The sequence below is a fragment of the Parasteatoda tepidariorum genome, chromosome 1, assembly GCF_982258835.1.
Source record: "Parasteatoda tepidariorum strain Cologne lab strain chromosome 1, Ptep-v5.0, whole genome shotgun sequence".
Classification (NCBI taxonomy): Eukaryota; Metazoa; Arthropoda; class Arachnida; order Araneae; family Theridiidae; genus Parasteatoda; species Parasteatoda tepidariorum.
This window is the reverse complement of record NC_141755.1, coordinates 14,494,176-14,518,453: the sequence shown is the minus strand read 5'-3', so window position 1 is coordinate 14,518,453 and position 24,278 is coordinate 14,494,176. Positions and strand designations below refer to the sequence as shown.

At 26.9% G+C, this 24,278-nt stretch overlaps 1 protein-coding gene across 1 annotated transcript in view; it reads right to left on the bottom strand.

The window, feature by feature from the left end:
* LOC107456462 (5-oxoprolinase) overlaps positions 1-24,278 on the bottom strand; it is a 54,785-nt gene that overhangs the window by 8,352 nt on the left and 22,155 nt on the right. The window contains exons 19-30 of the mRNA XM_043042841.3: positions 23,278-23,341; positions 22,080-22,180; positions 21,967-22,003; positions 20,641-20,751; positions 17,297-17,398; positions 14,286-14,460; positions 12,421-12,530; positions 10,873-10,947; positions 9,329-9,475; positions 8,488-8,622; positions 5,978-6,127; positions 4,747-4,821 (exon numbers count right to left, since the gene is read on the bottom strand). Of these exons, the coding sequence (XP_042898775.2) occupies positions 4,747-4,821; positions 5,978-6,127; positions 8,488-8,622; positions 9,329-9,475; positions 10,873-10,947; positions 12,421-12,530; positions 14,286-14,460; positions 17,297-17,398; positions 20,641-20,751; positions 21,967-22,003; positions 22,080-22,180; positions 23,278-23,341 (1,282 nt within the window). The remainder of the gene's footprint in view (positions 1-4,746; positions 4,822-5,977; positions 6,128-8,487; positions 8,623-9,328; positions 9,476-10,872; positions 10,948-12,420; positions 12,531-14,285; positions 14,461-17,296; positions 17,399-20,640; positions 20,752-21,966; positions 22,004-22,079; positions 22,181-23,277; positions 23,342-24,278) is intronic.

Genomic DNA, 24,278 nt, shown 5'->3' with positions numbered 1-24,278 from the left:
AAGGGGGGAATAGTCTTGACTTTGCATAAGCATTTGCATCTGCCAACGTGGTTGGGATTGAATTTTGATTAACTTTTTAACATATATATATATATATATATATATATATATATATATATATATATATATATACAGTACCGCTCAAAAGTATCAGTACACCTAGAAACTTATAAAAAAATAGCAAAATTCAAAGTGTCATAACTTCTTTAAAAATGATCAAAAATGCTTCTGCTTCAGCTCATTTTGAAGCTTAAAATCTCTACTTTTATGTACTCTAATTGTTTTTAGTTAATATATTTTGCAACTATGTACAGTCCGCAAAAAAAAAAAGATATCACCCTGAATAACTTTCGTTCTAATGATCCGATTTTCACGAACTAAGTGTCAATCTTAATGGTTCCTGGGGGTGACCTCAAATATGCTAATTAATTAGTGCTAACTATTAATTAAGTTACGAAATCAGACACAAAAACGTGCTTTCTCTGAATAAACATACATTTTTTTTTACATATTTGGAATCTAGACACTTGAATTAGGGGGGGTAGACAAAATTTTAAAACAATTGGGTCGTAAATTGGGTTGCAATAAAGGTTTATATATTTGGCGATAGTCCAGAAAACCGCCAAAAAAAGTCGCCTGCGCAAATTAATATTTTAAGATAACCCATTGACTGATTCAAAAGAGAAACGCTTAATTTTACTAGGTTGCTAGGCAACCAATTTCTGACTGTAAAAAAAATGAAATAATGTTTTGTGATTGCTCTGAGAGGTTTAATTAATAGTTAATAGAAAACATCTCGAAGTTTCTAGGCAATAGACAATTTTTAAGTTTATTTATGGCCAAAAAGCAAAAAAAAAAGAAAAAAAGAAAAGAAAAAAAATTATTTTAATCTCCTTTGAAAAGAAAATTTGAATCGATTTATAAGTTTTTAGAATTTAAATACATGAACTTTTTATCTGATATTATTTAGATTATGCTATTTTTGCTATGTTTATTCGAGGATTTCATACTAAAATCAAATTAACGTAACTTATAATAGCTATATACAAAATTTTAGGGATAGAGATTTTTACAGCTTTAATCGAGTCTTCTAGGCACGAAAGTTTGAAGAAAAAAAAAGTGCTTGAAAAATAAAATGTAGATTGTATAGTAATTCTAATGCACATTCACAAGGTTTTCTATAATTTACGATATTTCTTTTTTCTATAACTCAAGGAATTGCTGAATGTTTAGTGGCATTTTAAAAACATTAAAATATGTTATGTTTAAGAATAAGATATTGAAATAATATGTTGCATATTGTATGATTCATTGTTTAAAAAATTGCTTCATTTTGCTAGATATTTACGTTACATGGTTTTCTTTGGATAAAGATGATTAGCAAATAGCATCCACATGTTTCGATACATTCTGAAACTTACGTTCGCAAATTCACCATAAAATGTCGCACAGCATATTCTTCAATTACGATAAGCTACATTTACCACCAAATACTGCTACTATGATTATTTTTGTTTTCTTATATATATATATATATATATATATATATATATATATATATATATATATATATATATATATATATATATATATATATATATCTGATATGATACTCTCTTTTTAAACAGAGCTCTTAAGGCCCTTAAGATACTGAAATGGGGGCACGAAAACTTAAAAGATTTTTTTTTCCTAATGCCCACCTGTGTTAACAGCCGTCAATTCAGGCATCTACAGGGCGACAGATATCTGTGTGGCCTAAGGATTCCTAACGAGCATCAAACATTCTCAAAATTAAGTGTTCATTCACTGGAAAATTTAGTGTTTATTCAATTTAAGAACTGTTCCTTCACTTGGTTATCTTACTACTTATTATTTAAACCGCCAAAAGCTTAAAACAATATTATGTAAGTTATCTAAATTTTTTTTACATAATTTGCATTTAATAACAAATATGTCGACATGCATTTAATAACAAATACCTCATTTAGCTAAAATTACAAATTTTGAAATTTATATGATTTTTTTTAAAGACAAGCTAAGCTTAAGTATTTCTTTACTGGTTAGTTTACCCTATAAGATTTTGAGAAATTTGCGATGTTGTGAGAGATGCTTAAAGATGTTGACTACGTATTTTTATTAATATTCATAAAATATATATTCAAGAAATTGATGAATATTTTATTCCAAATTTATTCATTCGTGTGTATATTATTGAAATTTTATCAGTTATTGAGAAGAAAAAAACTAAAAAATAAAAAATAATCACATTAAAGAAGCACAATCTGTTGTATAATCATATTCTATCAGAAGCATGCTTTTATAAAACTCCACATTCTCTGAATAAAATGTATTTTATTCAATAAAATGTTTTATTCAAATTTCTTTACTAAATTGCAAATAGAATTTTAGACGACTAAAAAAGAAACATCGTATTTTATAGCTTAAAAAATAAAAATGAAAAGATAAGCAAACGATTATTAGCGAAAAAAATATGAATGAAATTTTATGCTAAGCGTGCGAAGTCAAGTTCCTAGCAAGTTTATCACATTTTAATATTAATCGCCCCATTTAATCATTTCTTCATTGTCGCCAAATTATTTTTTTAAAAATAATTAATTTTAATTTTTCTCAGCTTCTAATAAATAAAAACAGTTGAAACTTTAGATTTTTCAATTGAAAAATATGTAGATTAATATGGTATAAAAAAATTCATACCTTATAATTCAAAAATTTTTCATCCTTAATTTAATTAAATAATAAAAAATAATTAACAATTATTAAAAATTATTTTTTTCGTGAAATTATCTTTGGGTAAATGAGTTTTATGACTGGGTGAAATTTTCATCGAATTGCTTTATTAGTTTTTAAAATGTGACTAAAAACGTAAAAAGTGAAATTAACATTAAGGGGTACGAACTTTGGATCGCTCTCCTGACCAAACTATGGGGACCATATTTCCCAGATTGCGGCTACCCCCTATATTTTGAAGGTTAAGAATCCAAATATGTAAGAAAAAATAAATGTTTATTCAGAGAAAGTACGTTTTTGTGTCTGATTTCGTAACTTAATTAATAGTTAGCACTAATTATTTAGCATATTTGAGGTCACCCCCAGGAACCATTAAGATTAACACTTAGTTCGTGAAAATCTGATCATTAGAACGAAAGTTATTCAGGGTGATATCTTTTTTTTTTTTGCGGACTGTACAATTACACTCTAAACAATCATAGAAAATTTTATTAATTTTTTGTGAAGTTTGACGCAATGTTCGGGCACAAAGGGGTTAGATATTGTTAATTTTTATTATACCATTGAAAATTTTATACTTTCAGCTTTCATTTAAAAAAAAAATTCCAAAAAAACATGTTTTTTGACAAAGTTATTGTCAAATAAAAAAAAAGGTTTTTTTTCAGAATTTAATGATTTTTCAGCAATTATAATGAATTTTAGTGTAATTATAATATGATATGAAAATTTTTTAATTAAAATAAATTAAAATTTAATATTTCTCGATAATATTATTTCATAATTTATTATAACAATTTTAACTTTTTTTTGTGGAAAATATAATAATGAAATACTAACATTAAAAAAGCTGATTGATCGGATGCCTCGAGTGTGTGCTGCAGTTATAAAAGCACGGGGAGGATATTTTGAAAAAAGCAAAATATGATGTAAATTATTTTTTCATTATTACATTTTTGTTTTTGAATTTTTTCTGAGAAAAATACGAAAAAATAATTTCAAAATATTAAATTGTAAACGTTGATTCTTATTTCATTATTATAATTTCCACAAAAAAAAGTTTAAATTGTTATAATAAATTAGGAAATAATATTATCGAGAGATATTAAATTTTAATTTATTTTAATTAAAAAATTTTCATATCATATTATAATTACACTAAAATTCATTATAATTGCTGAAAAATCATTAAATTCAGGAAAAAAACCTTTCTTTTTATTTGACAATAACTTCGTCAAAAAACATGTTTTTTTGGAATTTTTTTTTTTAAATGAAAGCTAAAAGTCCAAATTTTTGAATGGTATAATAAAATTTAACAATATCTAACCCCTTGGTGCCCGTACATCGCGTCAAACTTCACAAGAAATTAATACAATTTTCCATGATTGTTTAGAATGTAATTGTACATAGTTGCAAATTATATTAATTAAAAACAATTAGAGTACATAAAAGTAGAGATTTTAAGCTTCAAAATGAGCTAAAGCAGAAGCATTTTTGATCATTTTTAAAGAAGTTATGACACTTTGAATTTTGCCATTTTTTTTATAAGTTTCTAGGTGTACTGATACTTTTGAGCGGTACTGTGTGTGTGTGTATATATATATATATATATATATATATATATATATATATATATATATATATATATATATACACATATATATATATATATATATATATACACATATATATATATATATATATGTGTATATATATATATATATATATATATGTGTATATATATATACACATATATATATATATATATATACACATATATATATATATATATATATATACACATATATATATATATATATATATATACACATATATATATATATATACACATATATATATATATATATATATACACATATATATATATATATACACATATATATATATATATATATATACACATATATATATATATATATATATATATATATATATATAATTCAAAGATTCAGCTTAAATAAAATAAATAGAAATACCTACAGCTCCTGCACCACCTGCAACTGTTTCATAGTATCCAACAGTTTCATCTCCGAATGTTATATTGTTCATACAACCCTATAAGTGAACATTTGAAATTCATTATTAAAAATACAAAATCTCAAATAAATAAAAAAAATTACAAAATTTTTAAAAAAATAAATAAACCTTAAATCTTTAAACCTAGTGACATTCTCAATTACATTTTTAAAAAAACTAGTTTTATCGCATACAAACTGAGCAAAACATTTACTAATATTCATATTTCAGAAAACATATAACATATTAACTTTTGGGTATTAATTTGTAGCTCACCGAAAACCAAATAATAATACAGTGAAAGCTAGGTTAAATGGATAGTAGGAAGCAGGAATTGAGTGCATTTAAGGGGCCTCATAACCTGCGTCATCCAAATAAAAAGATCAAAAGATGCTGCTATCCAAAATATCTCACATGAGCAATATCATTTTCTTGTCTTTGTAAAAATATAGAAAGGTGAGAGAAGAAAAATTGACTCTTAAGACATGAAATAGCTCAAAAATATTTTTAGTTGTGGATGAGGCAAAAAACTTGCATGTTTTAAAAATTGAAACAACAAATTTTTTTTTTGTTTTTTTTTTTTTTTTTTGAAAATTTAATATAGAAAGTTTTTTTTTTTCAAATTTAGAAAAACATTATGCCTGATTTGAAGAGATAGAAAATAACGTTTCAGAGCATAAATGACTGTCTATGTCTGGTTACAGGAATGTCCACTATGTGGAGAGGGTAGAAAATTGTTTATTCATAAAAGATTCAGAGGAAATCAAAAACCCTACCTACCATGTTATGCCAGCCCAAATGGAATTGTAATTTCAACATTTAAGCGTCACTTTTACTAAACAGTAGCTGAAGCCGTGCAAAAGTGAATACGGACTTCAGTGGGCACATAAAATATGCTTTGCTGACAAACAAAGCAGTTTTCATGAGGGAATAACCTCACTAATAAGTTAAATAGTGAATCAGAGAGGAAAATGGATATTTAATTAATAAGATTTTTATTGTAATTATTATTCAAGAGCCTTTTTATTGTTTCTTTATGTAGTTTATAAATAAATGAAGAACATGAAATAAAAAAATGATATATATAGTTTTTACACATTTTATATTAAAAAGTGATGATTATATAAGTGATGATTATATAAAGTGATGATTATATAAAGACATGATTATATAAGTTTAGTTTTTATATACTTACTTGAGAGGCAGCACAAGTTTTGAATGCTTTAAATATGACATCTACCACCCTTTGGGATGTCAATACATTTCCCCCCACAACAGCAGCCGTGTCTGATGGACACAAGATGCTTCCTTCTGGTATCACTATTTTCACTGGAGCCAAACAACCCTATGAATAGGTATTAAAAAACACATTTAAAAATTACAAATTATGAGGATTAAATGTTATTTTGAAAATCTATTATCTATTTAAAAATTATAAAAACATAGGAAACATTGTAGTTATAAAATATTGGATTCTACATTTTCAGTGAGTATATTTTTGTCAATATTATTAGTTTTGAAAAAAAAACTGTAAAATATGGATTATAAATCACAAGGAAAAAAGGAGAGTAAATGAGGAGAGATTTAAAAAAAAAAGAAATTACAGTCGGACTTCTATTTAACGAACTTCCATTTTACGAATTTCTCTATTTTGCGAATTTTTTCGTGGAACCAAGAACATTTTGGAAATTTCTTCGTTAAATAACTTCTAAATAGCGAAGTGAATTTTCTATTTAACGAAATTTTTTTTTTTTGGATCTACTTTCCCCATGTCCCAAAATATTTGAGAAAATTATTAACTAGTTAACGCATTTTATGGGGGAAATAACTTTGAACTGATTTTCGCATCCCCTTAACTTTTAGAGAAAGCAGTAAAATTCCTTTCCCTTTTTGTTTGCATTTCATACAGGAAATGCAATCCCACTAGAAAAGGGGGGAAAGGGTCAAATTCCTTGAATAGGAAATGAGCAGAGAAGATAAAGGAATGGGTCAACAAAGTGTGTGGTCCCTGGTCCCTTATTGAAATGTCCTATTATCTCCACCCCCCACTGTTCACTTCCTTTCTAGAAAAACTTTCAACTTTCTCGTTGTTCACTCGGTAGAGCTCCTGTTTTAAGATTGCGGATCAGAGTACTGCTTGTTGCTTTTCTTACGGCTGCAAAATGTCGAAGCGAAAGTGCCTGACTATTAAAGAAAAAAATTACAAGATAAAGGTGCATCAATTGCAATTTTAATTATTTCTAGTATCCATGAATTTAAAACCTATTCTACGTTGTGTAAGTATTTCAAAAGATGATTTTCTATTTAACGAATTTTCCATATAACGAACTTTTTTTCGGGATTTAGCGACTTCGTTAAATAGAGGTCCGACTGTAATTACCTTACTTGAATATTACTTACACTTTCCTCCTTCCCTTATTCGCAAAACTAAACAAAAACAAATTTTTCATATCTCCTTACGCTCATGTAGAATTTTGATGTCCCCTTATTTGATAAAATATAAATAATTTCTATCGATTTCAATTCAAATTAATTCTGTTTGGATAATAATAATTAGAGTTCATTTTATTTCTGTTTTTAAAATAAATACATGTTATATCATTATAAATATTCTGAGATGTTTCACTAAAAGAATAAAATATGACTTTAATATGGTTGAACTTTAATAAATGATTACTACATCTTTTGTTTTCCAGTATGCAACATTTTGGTTTAACAGTCGCTTCACAAACGCTATCACATAATGTTAATGAAATCCTATGGACATTTAAAAAAATATTGAAGTTATTTTCTTTTGAGAAGCAACTTTCGATGCTTATAAGAAGAAATGAAGTTTTGTTACTTTTTTGAGAAAACGGCTTACATCACAGTTGATGTTTATGCATCAGTTGACAAAAACATTAAAACTTGTGAAGTTGTTGATTCAAGAAATGTTTTTGGAAGCTGAGAAAGTGTAAAGTGATATCGATGATGAAGAAAGAGAAACGGAACCACAATCAATGCCAACATTTGTGGAAGGCCTTAAATCTTTTGACACAATAAGAAATGTATAGAAAATGAACAGATGTTACAAATGCCAAAAAGTTGCTCAAACCAAAATTCGTAAATATTTTAAATAAGTACCTACATTTATCTTTCTTTCTTTTTTATAAACATTTTTGAAGTTGGAACATAATTGTTTCAATTAAAATTTTAAATACTTATTTAAAATTTAATAATTTTTATGTCCATTAACTTTCTTAATTATTTTACAGTTTTCATTTTTAATAAAAAATAAAACAAATTCATTGAAAAATAATGAAGACAAAAAAAAGACGATTTAAACAAGAAAAAAAATTTACAATTGTAACTAAGATATTACAAAGATATTCCCTAAAAAATTATCAAAAAAATAAAACAAAAATGTGCAAGAAATTGCAATTATATCAAAAAAACATATAATACCTTAAATTAGTTAATTTAGGAGGCCATCAAAAATATTTTACATAAAACATTTATACAGAACATATAAAAACTTTAAAACTTTCAAGAAATTTGTATTGCTAAAATAGATTCCATTTAATTTTCTCAGAGATTATAAAACCAAAATAAAACCTTAATATTTTAAAATTGATATTAAAAAAATAACTTAAATAAAACCAAGATTTAGGTAACATACTATTTGATATATTTTGTTATTATAATTGTGAGAGTTAATCTAAGCACCTGATTCAGAGGGACATCGTGACCAACCATGCATCTGAGGCAGTAAATAATGGCTGAAAGAGTAACAGCTCTAGGAGCATTACAATTTCCATATACCTGATACCCTGTACCAGAAAAGTCAAAAACTGCACTGCCCTAAATGGAAACAAAAGTACAAAAAATTAAAAATTAAATGTTTAATAACAATAAAAATTAAGTCCATAAAAGAATACAACATTTTACATAACCTCTCGATTAAGCACTATAATAAGTTTTTGAAAAAGCACTTGTGAAAAAAAGAAAGATCATATAAACTACACTTAAATTAAAACGTAACGTATATCCATGCAATGTCTATAATATGCTGCAGAAAACTTCAATATCAGGCAAACACATGCAATTTAATCTAAAGGGACATGTGAAAATTTTATTTCAAATCTGGATATGGAAAAAGTTGTGGCTTCCAGATTCAAAAGTGAAATTTAAATTTTAACTAATATTGCTAACATTAAAAATTGCGTAATTTCAGAAAAAATTTCAGAATAAAAACATAGAAACACTATACATTGCTGCAATAGTTTTTCTTTATTTATTTAACTTTTAAACCATATTAAAAACAAAATTATACTTTAATTCAGAATAATAAGTATAATACAAAGAAATGCTTTATGATAATATTCGTGATATTTTTTTCCAAATATTACGGTAAAAAGTTGTGAAAAAATAGCTTATATTTTTGAATTATTTCTCGAATTAATATTTTAATTTATCAAGTGAAAAGAAAAACACTCCATTAGTACCTACAATCAAAATTAATTTAAAGTATTCTAAGACTTGATAAAGATTTAATTAGATCACTTACTTTATCAACATCGATATCAATTTTTAAGTTAATGACAGTGCCATCATCCATACAGTCACTAGCTGCCAGTGTTGTAGTACCTCTGGATTTACGAGATGTTTCTCCAATTTCTTTTAACATGTCTCTCACTGCTAACTCAGCATTTTGCTAAAAGATTAAGAATACGTATTCGACCGCTATAAAAAATTTTAATATTTCGTATATTCCTAACTTTATCATATCATAACTGTGTTGTACAAGCATTTTGCTCTCAACTAAAAAAAAAAATATTCAATTTAAGAAACCTGCTGACTTTAAACAAATTTATATTTTACTTAATAAATGTAAGCATGTTCAGGAATTGATTAGGGCTTCTAAAATAAAACATTTCAAGAAAACAGCAGGTTGAAACAATAATTTCAATAAAAAAAACAGCACTCACTTTCACAATAAACTAGCTTCAAATGAAACTCAATAAATAAGATGTATAACTTCAATGGATAAAATTCCATATTATTCTATGCCTTTAGCAATGTTAAAATAAAATAATGAAGAAAAACAATAATTTACTTTATAATTATAAACCTAATAATGCTGATATGTTAACCTTATTTTAAACCATTTACTTTTTCAATGTATTTGCAATAATAATTTATACAACAACGTTCACAAGCGCATAAGTTTTTAATTAATTTCAATTCTCGGTGGCTAGTTCTTCCCCTTTGTGGTTCTGTATGAGAAGAAATTTAAGGAGACGTTCAGCCGAAGTGAAAATTCAATTGCACGAAGTGAAAATTCAACGATTACATTAAAAATGTTTCAAAAATGTTGTCTATGACACAATACAAATACAATGTATGTATTTGGCGGATCGGGGAATTCCCCAGTCATGCGACGAACGAACCAGTACTTCCAACCTTATTTTTACATACTCTTTGGTAGATTGGCCATAGAATATACATACCTATGGTAGGTACCAGAACAGTAAGTGTGCATTCACAACGTAGAATTTTGCGCGTTTTTTTAAGTAAGAACAAACTTATATAAATGGTAAACTTATTGTGTATATTATGTAATTACATGTATAACTATTATTCCATATAACAACACTATGGAAGCAAGAATTTTCTAAAAAAATTTCTGGTCACTTATTAATTAATTATACAACACTTTGATCATATTTAAAATATAATTTTGCAGAAGTAATTCATAAATGTATTGAAAAACTATTTAGATATACATTTTTAGCAAAGAAAAAATTGAGTTATGAGTAATTTTAATAAGATGTAGACATTTTTACATTCAATTTGTCATTAAAGTAATTAGAAGAATTTTAGTAAAAACACTTCTTTCAAAAGTGGAACAAATCTATTCAAATAATCAAAGTTAAACTAACTTCCTATTCGCTTTCTTAAATTACTATATGCCTTGGATATAATTTGGATATTTTCTCTCATTCGGCAACACTTATTGAAAGCAGAAGTACATTTGCAGTTAAACAATCGGTTATATATATGTATGAGTTTAATTGCTTATTTTATGAAATCTAATGATTTAAACTTTACCTGTATATAAGTCATATAAGATTGCACAACTTCTAAACTGTATTGCTTGATAATTTCATGAACTAAAGTTATACCCTGAAACAAATGATAAAAAATAAATTTATTAAATGCACACTTCAGAAAACTATAATTAATGATGCAGAGGAACACTTCAGAAACTATAATTAGTGATATAATAATGATTCAGAAACTATGATAATTCTTAATTCACTTTTAAGATATTTAAATTAAATTTTACAAAATAACAGTCATAAATAGGAAAGCAGAAAACAAATGCACAGCTCATACAGAAAGAAAATTTTTGTGCAATAATTAAAATAGTTTAACAAGATAAAATTAAAGAAGAAATGTTTAGGAAAACAAAACCAAACTTATATAAAGGAAAAGAAAATTTTTTCAATATTTTCCAAAACAAAAGGAATAAATGGAACAGTCCAAATAAGTATCATAGACATAAATGTTTATGTATGTTAAAATAATTTATTGGAAATTTCAAAAATTACTGTACATGCCCCTTACTGTACTGTTCATGTACTGCCCTAAATAGAAAAGTCGTGTTGTTAAAAAACTCCATTAAAGTTTAGAGAGAAGTTTAGAGAGTTTTTTTTCTGCATTTACGTTTTATTCCTACTTGTATTAATACAAAAAGTTTTGTGTCTAATCTCATTTCTTTAACTTTAGCTAAGACGTTGTCTTTAACTTTAGCTAAGGAAAAGATTCTCAAAAGAGAAACACGTGACACTTAATTATAAAAAAAAATAAGAAAGTTAGGATTTTCTTTTTTTAATTTAAATTTTTACAGTTCATGATCCCTCTTAGATTAAATATAGTCCAGTAGAAAATGAGAACAATTATATTTTCAAAATATATAGGGTGTATATATTTCATGGGCATTTAAAAGCTAATCCATAATGCATTTGCCTATTAAATGTTCAACTACGTACTGTAACCTAACTCAGACAAAAGAGGTATTACATAAAGTATTTCAACAAACAACTTCTTGATGCAACTAACCCGTAATTGCAAAGCAAGGGGAATTTAACTCATGACCACTGAGAATATTTTATGCCGACACTGTAGTTAATATGTCTCCAAGCTAGATTATCAGGAGGAATATGTATCTCATAAGCCTTCGAAGCCCTATGGGGTTTTTATAAATATTTGTAAACCCCTGCGAAGAAGACAGTATCAGGTTCAGGTTGAGTTCAAAATTTCTTCAGCAAAAAGAACAAATCGGAAAACGAAGCTTTGACAAAAAGCTAAAATCAGAAAAAAGTTTCAACAAAATGCTAAAATGCCATAAAGCTCATGAATACAAAATTTTATATTATTCTAATAGCCTGGATGTTTTCACAATCATTTTGAAAAAGTATTAAAATTTCATTAAATAAGATTTCTTTCAAATACTAAAATCTGTAAATAAGCAAAAATGTCTGGTTTCATTTTAGCATTTTCAGATAGTTTTTAAGCATTTTGTTGAAAAGACTGCCATAGCAGACACCTTGCATTCAGAAAAAAAAAATTATTAAAACAGCGTTGTTTTCTTACTTTTCTATTAGCAGCCACTTGAGCACGTAAATCAGAGAGATTATCACTTAAATTTCTGGTTCCGCAGCATCCAGGAAGAAGACCAGGAGCTTTCAGCATTTCAGTCACTTCTAAATTAAAAACAGATCAATTGTATTTTTTTTAAAAAAATACACAAAACAGAAAAGGGTATTCAATTAATGAGTTATCAGTTAAGTTTATTTAAATCAAATTATTAAATTAATTAAATCCAATCAATTAAATCCTTAAATCAAATGAATTAATCCTCTAAAAAATAAACTGAGTTAAAAACCTAAATAAATTCCTCACAATGTGTACCAAATTAAGTATATTTGTATGGCATACTTAACTTTAAGAACAGCATGTGAATTTTCCAGGATGCAGTTCATGATGATAGAAATAATTTTATCAAAATGATATACACAATAGTTATTTTAGGGTTTTTATAAGTGAATTTTTAAAAAAAGTCACTTTAAGTGCATGCTAATTGGATAACATAAAATTCTTTAAACTCTGAGAAGCTTCTTTCATTTACTAAAAATTAAAATGTTAAGAAAAGAAAGAAAATTGTACAACTTAAGCCATTTAAGAAAAATTATACTTTCTATTTTTTAATACATTAGAATTCATTTTCAATCAAAATAATTTAAATAACGAAAATTGAACATTTATGTAAATTATAAAACAATGTATTTAAATATAAAACTGCCTAGTAAATTACTTGTTTTAGCTTTCACACATTTGTCTTTTAGTACATAACATAAGTTAACGTATTGTAAAGAAGAAAAGTTTAAAGAAATTGCCATACATAAAAACAATTTAAGCATAACTTTTTGTATTGCTTTTGACAAAAATGAAAAACAAATATTTCCGTCAGTAAAAAGAAAAAATTATGTTAACAAACTTGTCTAGGATTTACAAAGAGTTAACAGAAAAGGATGTTAAGTTGCTTAGTACCAAAAAAAATTTACTTCACAAAATTTGTATTGTTATTTATGTTCGGTTTCAACAAACAAATAGCTGTAGCAGCTATAAAAAAAATGCAATTTATATTGCATAATATTTATACAAGACATTAGAAAAATATATTCCTTGACATTTGCATTAAAGTTTTATTTTTCCCACGTCACTGAGCCCATAAAGCATATTTTGTACAATTCTACAGTATATCTAAAAACCCACCTTTAAAATGGCACAATATCTTTCGAATAAGTGAACTCTAACAAAAACTTCAATTATTGCAACTCCTAAAAAATGCAAAGTGAAAACAAAGCAATGATTTAATATGTTCAAAAGTAAAAAAATTATTAATAAATTTTGATGAAATTAAAATGTGCTTTAAATATATCTAAGATATACATTAAGCTCATATAGGATTTAAAGACCTCCTCAAAACCAGTAGTGAACTATCGACGGTACTGTAAGAAACTCTTCCACCACTGTAATAAATATTGAAGCATAAATGTACTATTCTACATTGAAGTACATCATTATCGGATAAAACTAAATTATGATAAATTACATCTTTATTACTAATTATATATTTAAAGTGCAGTGTTCATTTAATACATTATAGAACTGCAAAATTTATATATTTTATTTATTTCTCAAATAATAGAAATAAATATAATAAATTAATTAAAACTCTTTCTTGGGTGCATATTTGTCGTATTTCAAATAACAAAAACAGAACAGTATCAGATATTTTGTAAACACTAGCTGTCAGATATACTAAAATCACTTTAATATAGCTGTGAAACAATCTACACAGATTGATACAAATAACTAAACTCGGACTAATATAAGAAAATGAACTTTAAAGGCAGGAAATTACTTCACTAGGCAGAATTACATATCACACAAACCTTCTTCTTGAAATATACCCTCCTTCACAAGCTTGAAAGACACAAAACTTGCTCCTTCTTGAAGTAATGATGTTGAACTGGGAGGCATCGATCCTGGCGTCAGACCTCCAATATCGGCATGATGGCCACGACAAGCAACAAAAAATACAGGTTTAGGCACATTTTCATGAAATACCTTGAACCAATAAAAAACCAATACAGAAGCCATTTGAATAACTTATGTTTGTCAAAAATTATACACAAAATAAATATATTTGCTAGTTACAAGTCAGTCAGGTTAAAAAAACTTAATAAGTAAAATATCTAAAGATTAATAGTAATTGAGATAGGATCGGCGATCTATATAACGACTACCGTGGTTCAGAGGAGAACGGACGTTATATCTTGGGTGCGCAAGAATACAATAAATATTAACTCGTACCTAAAAAAATAACTACATAATTTATACAAAGCTATGATTTGCTTTATTAAGAATTTGGTGATGAGCAGAAAAAATTGACATTGATGAAACTTTTTTCTACATTAATATAGTATGCACTCTTTAAAAAATATTTCATTGGTGAAATATGTATTCAAAATTATATACTAGCTTAGGACTGCCATTTTTGTTAAATAATGTATGTCAAGGTAAATGCAAAGACCACTTTCAACTCAAATAAACCACACAAGGGGAATGACATTTAATAAACAATAAATGCAATTTTCAAAGAAGAAAATTAAGATTGATATTGTATCCTTTGAAAACAGAGTTTTAAATGACTACAAATTATGACCACCTAAGACTCAGAATAAAAATTTAAGAGGTCATACCCCCCTCTCTTTTATTCCAGGGGATTCAATGTGTTTTACATTTATTATTTCGTAACATGAAAGAAAATAATGGTTTAAATAATATCTTTGAAACTTTTTCTAAATCAAATTATTCAAATTCAGGGATTATATTGGAACGAGCGGCTTTGTGAAGACATGCTAATGGCATCTATGAAATAGCAAACTAGACTTATGCATCAGTCTTTATAATGGAAGGGTCACTGAAATGGACGATCGTATTAAAGAGCGTAAACTGTACAATAAATTTCAAATCTATGAATATTTACTTTTGCATGCAAGTCATGTAATGCAATTAGGTGCACAAATTATTTTCAATTTTCCTTCAGTTTCTAAAGCTATTTTACAGGAGAAATATAGGGTTTTAATATTAGTTGTTTTGCTCCAACTTTTTGAATTTCCTGATAAATATAAAGCATTAAATATTGAGCATTGTAAACATTTTTGTTTACTGTCACGTTACGATATCATTAGCTGATACTTACTCACTTGTTCATTAATTTCATTAAATTTTAAAATATATGTTATGTTTTAAAAAATTAGCAGAAGATAGAAATGGAAGAATTAGAAGTTAGAAATTGGGAAGTTAGAAATTTCTTAATATGTTCCAAAACTGCATTTATTTCAAAAAATTAGCATTGCTTTTTTAAATATTGATTATATTTGTAATATATAAGTACTAAAATTCATTTTTTAGGTATATTAATATTTATTTGTTTAATACTTAATTAAGATGTTTTGCAGATAATTCCGTATCAAAATGTTATGCTTAAAAAAAAATTGCCAGTTTAGTTTAGTTTGTTTATCTGAAACTTATCTTGCAGACAAACTAAATAGGCCATGTTAATGTTTTTTCAATGCATAATTCTAGTATATAATAGCAAATTTGTAGTTAAAAAAACTCATTGAAAAGTTCAAATATTTCTCAAAACTACATACCAGTCAATTGGTATTATGACATTTATTCAAGATAAATAATGATGTTTGAACGGAAAAAGGTGTGATGTACAGGTTTGGATTCAACTTCTTTTGACAATACATTTTACATTTTTGACAGAATACTTAGAAAGTAGCAAGATATGTACTCTTTCATGCTCAGTGTTTTTCTCTTCAGTTGAAACTAACTATTTCAAGGAAATTTTGTTTGATAAAGTAATGACTTTCAGGGGGCTGTAATACTCTTTTGAGTTTGTAATGATAGAATTAAAATTTATCATCAAAAGGGCTTTTCAGCAATAGTATAGATTATACTTTGTAAAGATTTTTGTTGTCAATAGTTTTCCTTTATGACTCTTATGATTTATTTTACTTCTACGATAAATTTGGTGTTACCAAGTGAATTTTAAAAAAAGTGTGTCCTTTTTTTAGTTTGTCTCATTTGCAAACTTTGCTTTCTCTTACTCCCAAGTCTAAGAGATGCATAATGATACAACAAACAATGGCCCTGTTACAAAGATTTTCTGATTCAGATTTTTGAAGATATAGATATTTGCCAGCTAGAGCTCAATGAACCAGGTGTTTTAACTTATATGGAAAATATAGACGAAAATTACTTAGAACCTGTTATGCCATTCTATGTTTGGGGAATATTATTTTTAAATGTAATAATGGAAAAGAGGAAGTACAAATTGAATCCTATAGTCAAGCACAAATAAAAAAGGAAGAAAAGCCCAATTATAAAATCTAATTAGAAAGTAAAATTTTATGAGACAAATGGAACCCAATTTTTTTTATTGTCTTTAGATGCTTTTTACATGCAATTTTTTTTTAAATTTCAAGTCATTTGGTTTACTCTTTCTCAATTTGGCATTTAACAGTTAAAATGGGAAATGTAAACCACATTGCCATCAAAATGCTAATGATCATTATGACCCCCTTAACCAACAACTGTCTATAGTGGTAGTATTTTAACTTTTTTTTTTCATTCATTTAGCATTTATTTTTTAATAGTATTCATTTATGAAACTTATTTAATTTTAGTTTGTCGGTATGTAACATTTGAAAAGAAAACAGATAATTTACTATACAACCACTGCAAGTTATCTAGAATAATGGATAAACAGACCAAGTAAAAGAAAATATTGCTGGAAATTTTGTGCAACAAATATCACAATTTAAAAATTAAATATGTAACTTAAATCCACAAAATTATAAATGTATACATTATGCTATAAAATACATACAGGAGTGATCACAGTCAAATCAGGAAGATGACTACCACCAGCACATGGATGATTACTTAAAATAACATCCCCGTCATGTATGTTATCTCCCAAATGTCTCATCTATGAGAAATACAAAACAATAGTGCTGAAAAATTCGATCATTTATTTATTACACAATTTTATTTCATAATTAATTGAATTACACTCAATTTGATCCTGTTTATAACTTCTTAAAATTATCACAAAATTAAATAAAATATTCATATATAAAAATATTATTAGTGGAATCAATATATTATAACTAATACATTTTTCACACATTAAGCTCTTAGTAAGTAAACTTATTAATTAAATGTCTCCTCTATAAGATAAAACAATATAACTTAAGTTATGATCATTTATATATTACATGGCTATATTACATGGCTTTATTTCATGATTAAAAATTAATATACACTTAATTTTATCTTGCTTAAAAATTCGTAAAATTATTATATGTTTAAATAAAATAATCATAAATATAAATAATGTTAGTAAAATAAAAATATTATAAATAAGGCATTTATACACAATAAGGTTTTAGCATAATATGTTATTTCCTAAATGTTTTGGCCATAACAGATGTAAAACTATAGTAGTGAAAAATCTAATTATTTATACAAATAACACAAGTTTTAGTTAATCGGAATACTGCATAACTTGGGAACTCTCATCATTTGGGGTTGGTGGGTGCGCTTCTTTCATTTCAAACAGTGGATCTAACCATTATAAGGTGCATTTATCAGCAGGTGGATGAGTGTTTTAGCTGCTCACAGAAGCAAGTTCTGGAAGACCAAGATCTTGTCAATTCTAATCAGCAATTAAATCTGGATACCAGGGAAAAGCTTTTTCCAAAGACAAGCAATTTTTGATTGCTTAAATAGATCCCAGATCAAGACATGATTGATCGTCAAAATGAAACACAAATTTAGACTTCAAACAAATGAGAGAGAAAAAACAAAATGATGACTTTGAACTACAACTGGACTTGAGAGGATCTTCTGATGGTGAAATAACTTCAACTTGGCCTTGCACTTAAATTCGTAAACAGAATTTGATATGGTTCTTTTCTCTAACTTTGTTTTACCCTTGCCTCTAAACCATTAGCCATTTTTTTAAATGTTAGTACATTTTAGCAGTTTCTGGAATTTGAAACTTAGTTTCTTTCATTGATTTAAATAAAAATTTGGTTTAGGAGTGGACCACGTTGAATACCCCTTGGAGCAGACCATCACAGGAACATCTCTATTATTTATAAAATACTTTTATCTTATAAAAAATTCACACTAAATTTGATTCTGTTAACAATTAAAATTTATTTGTTTGAAATATATTCATACAAATTTGTATATAGAGATAGTAAAATAAAGAAACACAAATAACTCACACAGAATAAGCTCCTAGCAAACACAAACATTTATGAAAACAAATTTCAATTAAAATAAAGCAACATTAAGCAGCAAAGAAAAACTAAAAGGAAATTTTAAAAAATATTGATTTTTTTATTTTACTCATTATAAGATTTAACATCATGAAATATCTTACAAAATATTTGTGTTGCAATACTATTAACAAGCACTTTTATAATTTGATATCAAATAAAAATATTTTATTTAATTAATATTTTATTTAATTTCGTTAAAATTATGAAGAATATCTTATTACGATGTTAAACCCATTTGAGCCTACCATCTTTTTAAAAATGTGATTCCTTTTTTCAAAAAAAGGAAAAAGTGTTTCCTTATTAGTATTTATTTTCCAGAAACATTATAGGGTAAACCAACCAGTGAAGGAACACTACCCAGTGAAGGCACATTTCATATATATTGATTAAAAATAAGAATTTGAAAGTTTCTCTTTAGATTGATTGGTAACAATAGCTTACTGCCAAACAATAGGAAGATATCTAGCGATGTTTTGGATTACCTGGTCAATTATCTGGTGCCTCTGCGTTATTATCTCTGCAACACCTTGTTCTTTGAAAAAACTATAAGGTGAGTGTTTGCATTTATATGTTTGAAGTGGAATTAATTGTATGTAATAGTTTAATTTTTCTCACTGTGAAAAAGAGAATTCAAAATATAGTTATTGAAGTTACATTTTATTTTTTTAAAGCATCATAGCGTAATAAAGTACTGAGATAAGGGGGTGTTTATTCACTGGATCACCGAGCGATGAAAAACCAGTGAAGGAACAAGTGTTCCTTTACTGGGTTTTTTTCTAAGTTAATGAAAATAAAAGATAAACTTTAATTTTCTTGTACCTTTAGTGATGTTCTGCATCAAAAGTATGTTAAAAATACGAAAAACTATTTCTAACCAGTGAGGGAAAAGGCATGTTCCTTTACTGGGCATAGATTTCCCAGTGAATGAACAGTATGTGTTAATATGTTGACACTTTAATTTTCAATTCATGATTACAAAAAAAAAGTTAACATTTTCCAAGTATTTATATGTTATAATTTCAAGAATAAGCTTGCTTTTAAATATTTTTATGGCTTATAAATTTATAAAGAGCATTAAAAAATAACCAAAATTAAGTGTTCCTTTACTGGGTGTTCATTCACTGGTAAGAGCTGTTCCTTCACTTGGTCTTCTTACTACTTGCTATTTGAACCGCCAAAACTTTAAAACAATATTATGTAAGTTCTCTACAATTTTTTTACATAATTTGCATTTAGTAACAAATATGTTGACACTGTCATTTAACTAAAATTATGAATTTTGAAATTAATATGATTTTTTAAAAGGCAAGTGAAGCTTAAGTGTTCCTTCACTGGTGAGTTTACCCTACATCTGCCTTCTATTATATATTAATAATATAAATATTTATATTTTGTTCTGAAGTCTAAGCACAATGATTTTTAGAGCTTAAGTGATAGGTAAAAGAAACAAATACATACTTGGTATAAATAAATACATATTATGCTATAACTAAAGGCACAAATACTTAGGAATTTTCAAAATCAACATTGCCAGTACCTGTTAGCGTTTAGATAAATATAAAGCTACAAAAAATTCATTATTCCACACAAATTTTACTTTGAAAACTATTCCAGGATTTCAACTTGCTAATTTAAATTTATAAAGAAATGCAAACAATAAACTATATTTCTTTGAAAACTTCTTTAAAACATTTTGAAAAATGAAAAAAAAATTATTTAATCATAAATAATGAAAAAATTATATTTTTTAAAATTAATAAACTTAATTTATTATACGTATAAATAATAAAACTCCTTAAAAACAAAATAATTAAAACTGGTTATTAAAACTTGATTTAAACCAACAGATAAATTTAAATCACAATAATGAATAACATACTTGAAACTGCACAGCTTCTTGCATAGCACCTAAATGCACTGGAATGTGAGGTGCATTTGACACAAGTCCACCATCTGGCCCAAAGAGTGCACATGAAAAATCAAGCCTCTCCTATAAATGTGAGATAAAAAAAATATAAGAAAACATGTAATTCTCATACAAGAATAATTTTTCTAATGGAGAAATTTTTATCTAGTGTAAGTTAAACTAAAACTAAGCTTTTAAAGTTTAAATAAAGTTACCTTTCAAAAAATATAGATATAATTCTTCTTACAATGCTTTTTAAATACATAATACAATTCTCCTACATCTAAACTGTCACCAACAGAGTGACACACAGAAAACCAGTTTTCTAACTCTAATTCAATCTTATTAATCTTAATCTTGTTATAGGATTTTTTATACAAGTTTGCCAAACTATTGAATATTTCAAAAACCTCGCCTTACATAGATTGACTATTTCAAAAAAGACATTCTAAAAACAAAAAATTGAAGAACAGTTGCCAAATGGATAAAGGCCTTAAAAAAGACTTCTGGAGAAGACCAGGGCCCACCCAGGGCTGTCATGCCACTGAGGAAGCTATTATGCTAGTCAGTGCGCACAAACTTAAAGCTGTCATATTTGTGTATCAGATTTTCCTCTTTATGAGCACATATCAAGAAAGTGTTCTTAAAAAGCCCATGGAATGATATTAAATGTGGTAAATATTGTCTAAGACACACCACTGACTCGAATGTAAACCAGCATATTATGTTTATCATGTCCAAAATGTCAGACTAGTATATAGTAGTTATAATTTTTTTAATATTAAGTTTTTTGACTAATTTGTTAATTTCTTCATTACGAATACATTTGGAATTTGTATCAACCAGCCATCGCTGGGATTCGAACCCGGTTCACCTCATTGGAAGGCCAATGCTCTATCTCCTGAGCCACCACGGCTCAAACTAAGTAATTAGCATATTAAGAGTCACCCCCTCAAACCATTAAGATCAAGAACTAGTATTTGAAAGTTATTCAGCGTGTTTTGTTTATTTTTTGTGCACCGTATATTTTAATCCTGATAGTAAAAACTAATTAGAACTTTAATTGATTCTAATTACTAAAAATTTTGTTTATCCAAAATTCCTATTTAAAAATGGGGATTAAAAATATTCTATTATATATTTATATTAATAATTTCAAAACCAGCAGTTTCTAAAGGCAAATAAGATAAAAATGTTATGTAAGCGAGAAGAAAGCTATTTTTTGAAGCACAGAAATTTAAAAATAAAAAGCAACAGAAAATGAATGAAGCAATAAAAAGAACAAAGATAAATTCATACTTTTATGTTAGTAGAAACAGATGTTCTCTGCAGTATTCTATGAAAAACATAGAAATAAATTAGCAAAGTATTAAAAAGTGCAAATGAATTTAGTGATAAAATAAAGAACTTACTTTCCCATTTGTTCTGCTATACTCATGAAACGATGAGAAAAGATAGACAGTTGAATCATATCCAATTCTGTAGAAATACCCTGTACAGATGCTTTTAATACCTAAAATTAAAAGAAGTTCATTTAATTGTAATTTTGTAAAATGTAATAGCGTTTCTAAATATAAGCACATTTGTATTTCTATACATTTAAATAAAGTTATGTCTGTAATATGGTTTTAACACATTCTTTTGGATATGAAAATTTTTAGAACGCACAATAGTTTAATGTGATGCCCTTTTTTAATATGAATGCAATATTTTTAAATATAGGTTATATTAAAAGTTTTAATAATATCCATTTCAAAAAAATTCCGATCAGAAAGAAAACGTTTTAAGCCCATATAACTATTCTTACTGATCCCTATGAAAAAAATACCTCTAGAAACCAAATGTAATCCTTATTTTCTCTCATTACTCCATATTTTCTGAGAATACCTCTTTATATGCTTATTCTTTTTCGTAATTTTATGGCCAAGAATTTTATTAGGAGGAGAAAAGCAAGGAAACAGATTGTTTGACTTTTATTATTTACTTACCAAAAGATGAAAATTCCTGCCCAAACCTCTAAGTGTGCAAGTTACTGAGAGTATCATTGTTGTAAAGTGAAGGTTTTCAACAGCTAAAGTCTGTCCATATCTACAAACTCTTTTACAAGGACTACTTTTAACCAAAATTGTAACTGAATACTTTTATTATTTGAGGGTGTTTGATGTAGGAAAAAGGGAAACTAAAAAAAAAAAAAAAAAAAAAACTAAAATATGTAGAAATTAAAACAAAAAATTCAGAAGAAGGTAGAAAACTTTTTTTAAATTTTTTTTTTCCAATTTAAGATGCAAATTTGCCCCTTCCAAAAAATTTTTCCTTGCTGCAGATGTTCAAGTTTTAAAACTTTTCACTTCCATAGCACCTTTAAGTTAGAATAATTCTTCTTTTCCTTCCCCAAACCAAATCCATGGTCATAAAATTGTAAAAAGTGATAAATAAAGAGGTTGCATATGATCAAGAAAAAGATGGCTGACTGATAGGGAAAATATGGATCATATTCCCAATCAGGAGATTATTTTACATACGAATAAGGCAGACATAGTGACAGGACTGATATTCTTTCAGAGCAATGGAACTTAAAAAGAAAGCTAGATATGAATAAACATTGCACACCTTCATTAGAATACTTCCATCTTTAGTTACAGATGCTAAACAATCTGGTTCTACCAAAATGGTACTACAAAAAAAAAAGAAAATAAGGGATTATACCATTTTTAACAATATCACTATCACTTACATGCACTAATTTTATATTTTCTTTGAAAATTGCAAAAGTATAATACATCTACACCACCATCACCAATTGAAACCACATTTACAAAAATCATGAAGCTTTCTATTCTAAAGATAATAGGCCAGATTCAGATATTTAGGTAGAATAATTCCTTTAGTTTTAAAGGAAGATTTAAAATTATTTATTGGAGTTTATACTTTTACACTATAACTTTTGTGTACATACATTAATATTGGGGCCTCAGATTCACAATATCAATAAAGGAAAGAAAAAAACATAAATCCTTTTCACTTCAACAGCAGTCGCCATAGTGACAAATCCTGCAAAACATTGTCATTAATAATGTGAACCTGTGGGAAAAGTATAAATTGACAATGCCAACCTTCATCTATGAAAAGGTACATAAAGATTGAATCACGTCAGCATGTCTTATATAATGGTGAATTGATGTTTAGTAATTGTAGTGGTAGTTAAGCCACAATACTCCCCCACTAGAATTTTATCAGGGATAAAATTCGATAAACGGATACCACTAGTTGTCATAAATGCGAAAGACCAGGACAGCTGTATTAAGTTCATAAGATTTTGAGCGCTTGTGGTGAGAACTGTATTAAGTTCACCGAATTTTGAGCATTTGTTGTGAAAGCTGTATTAAGTTCACGGTTGTGTGTTTAGTCTCTCCTGTGCTGCTATTAGCAGTTGAGTGTTGCGGGTTGACATTAGTGGTCGAGTGTTTGCAGGATCCCTTAGTGTGTAATTGAGACTGAGAAACAAATGACATGGCCACAAATAGCAAGTCAACTGTTCAATGTGGACCATCCATCGAAGTAGGCATGTTCACATCACGTGGGGGGGGGGGGTCACAATGAAAGAGTTTTTG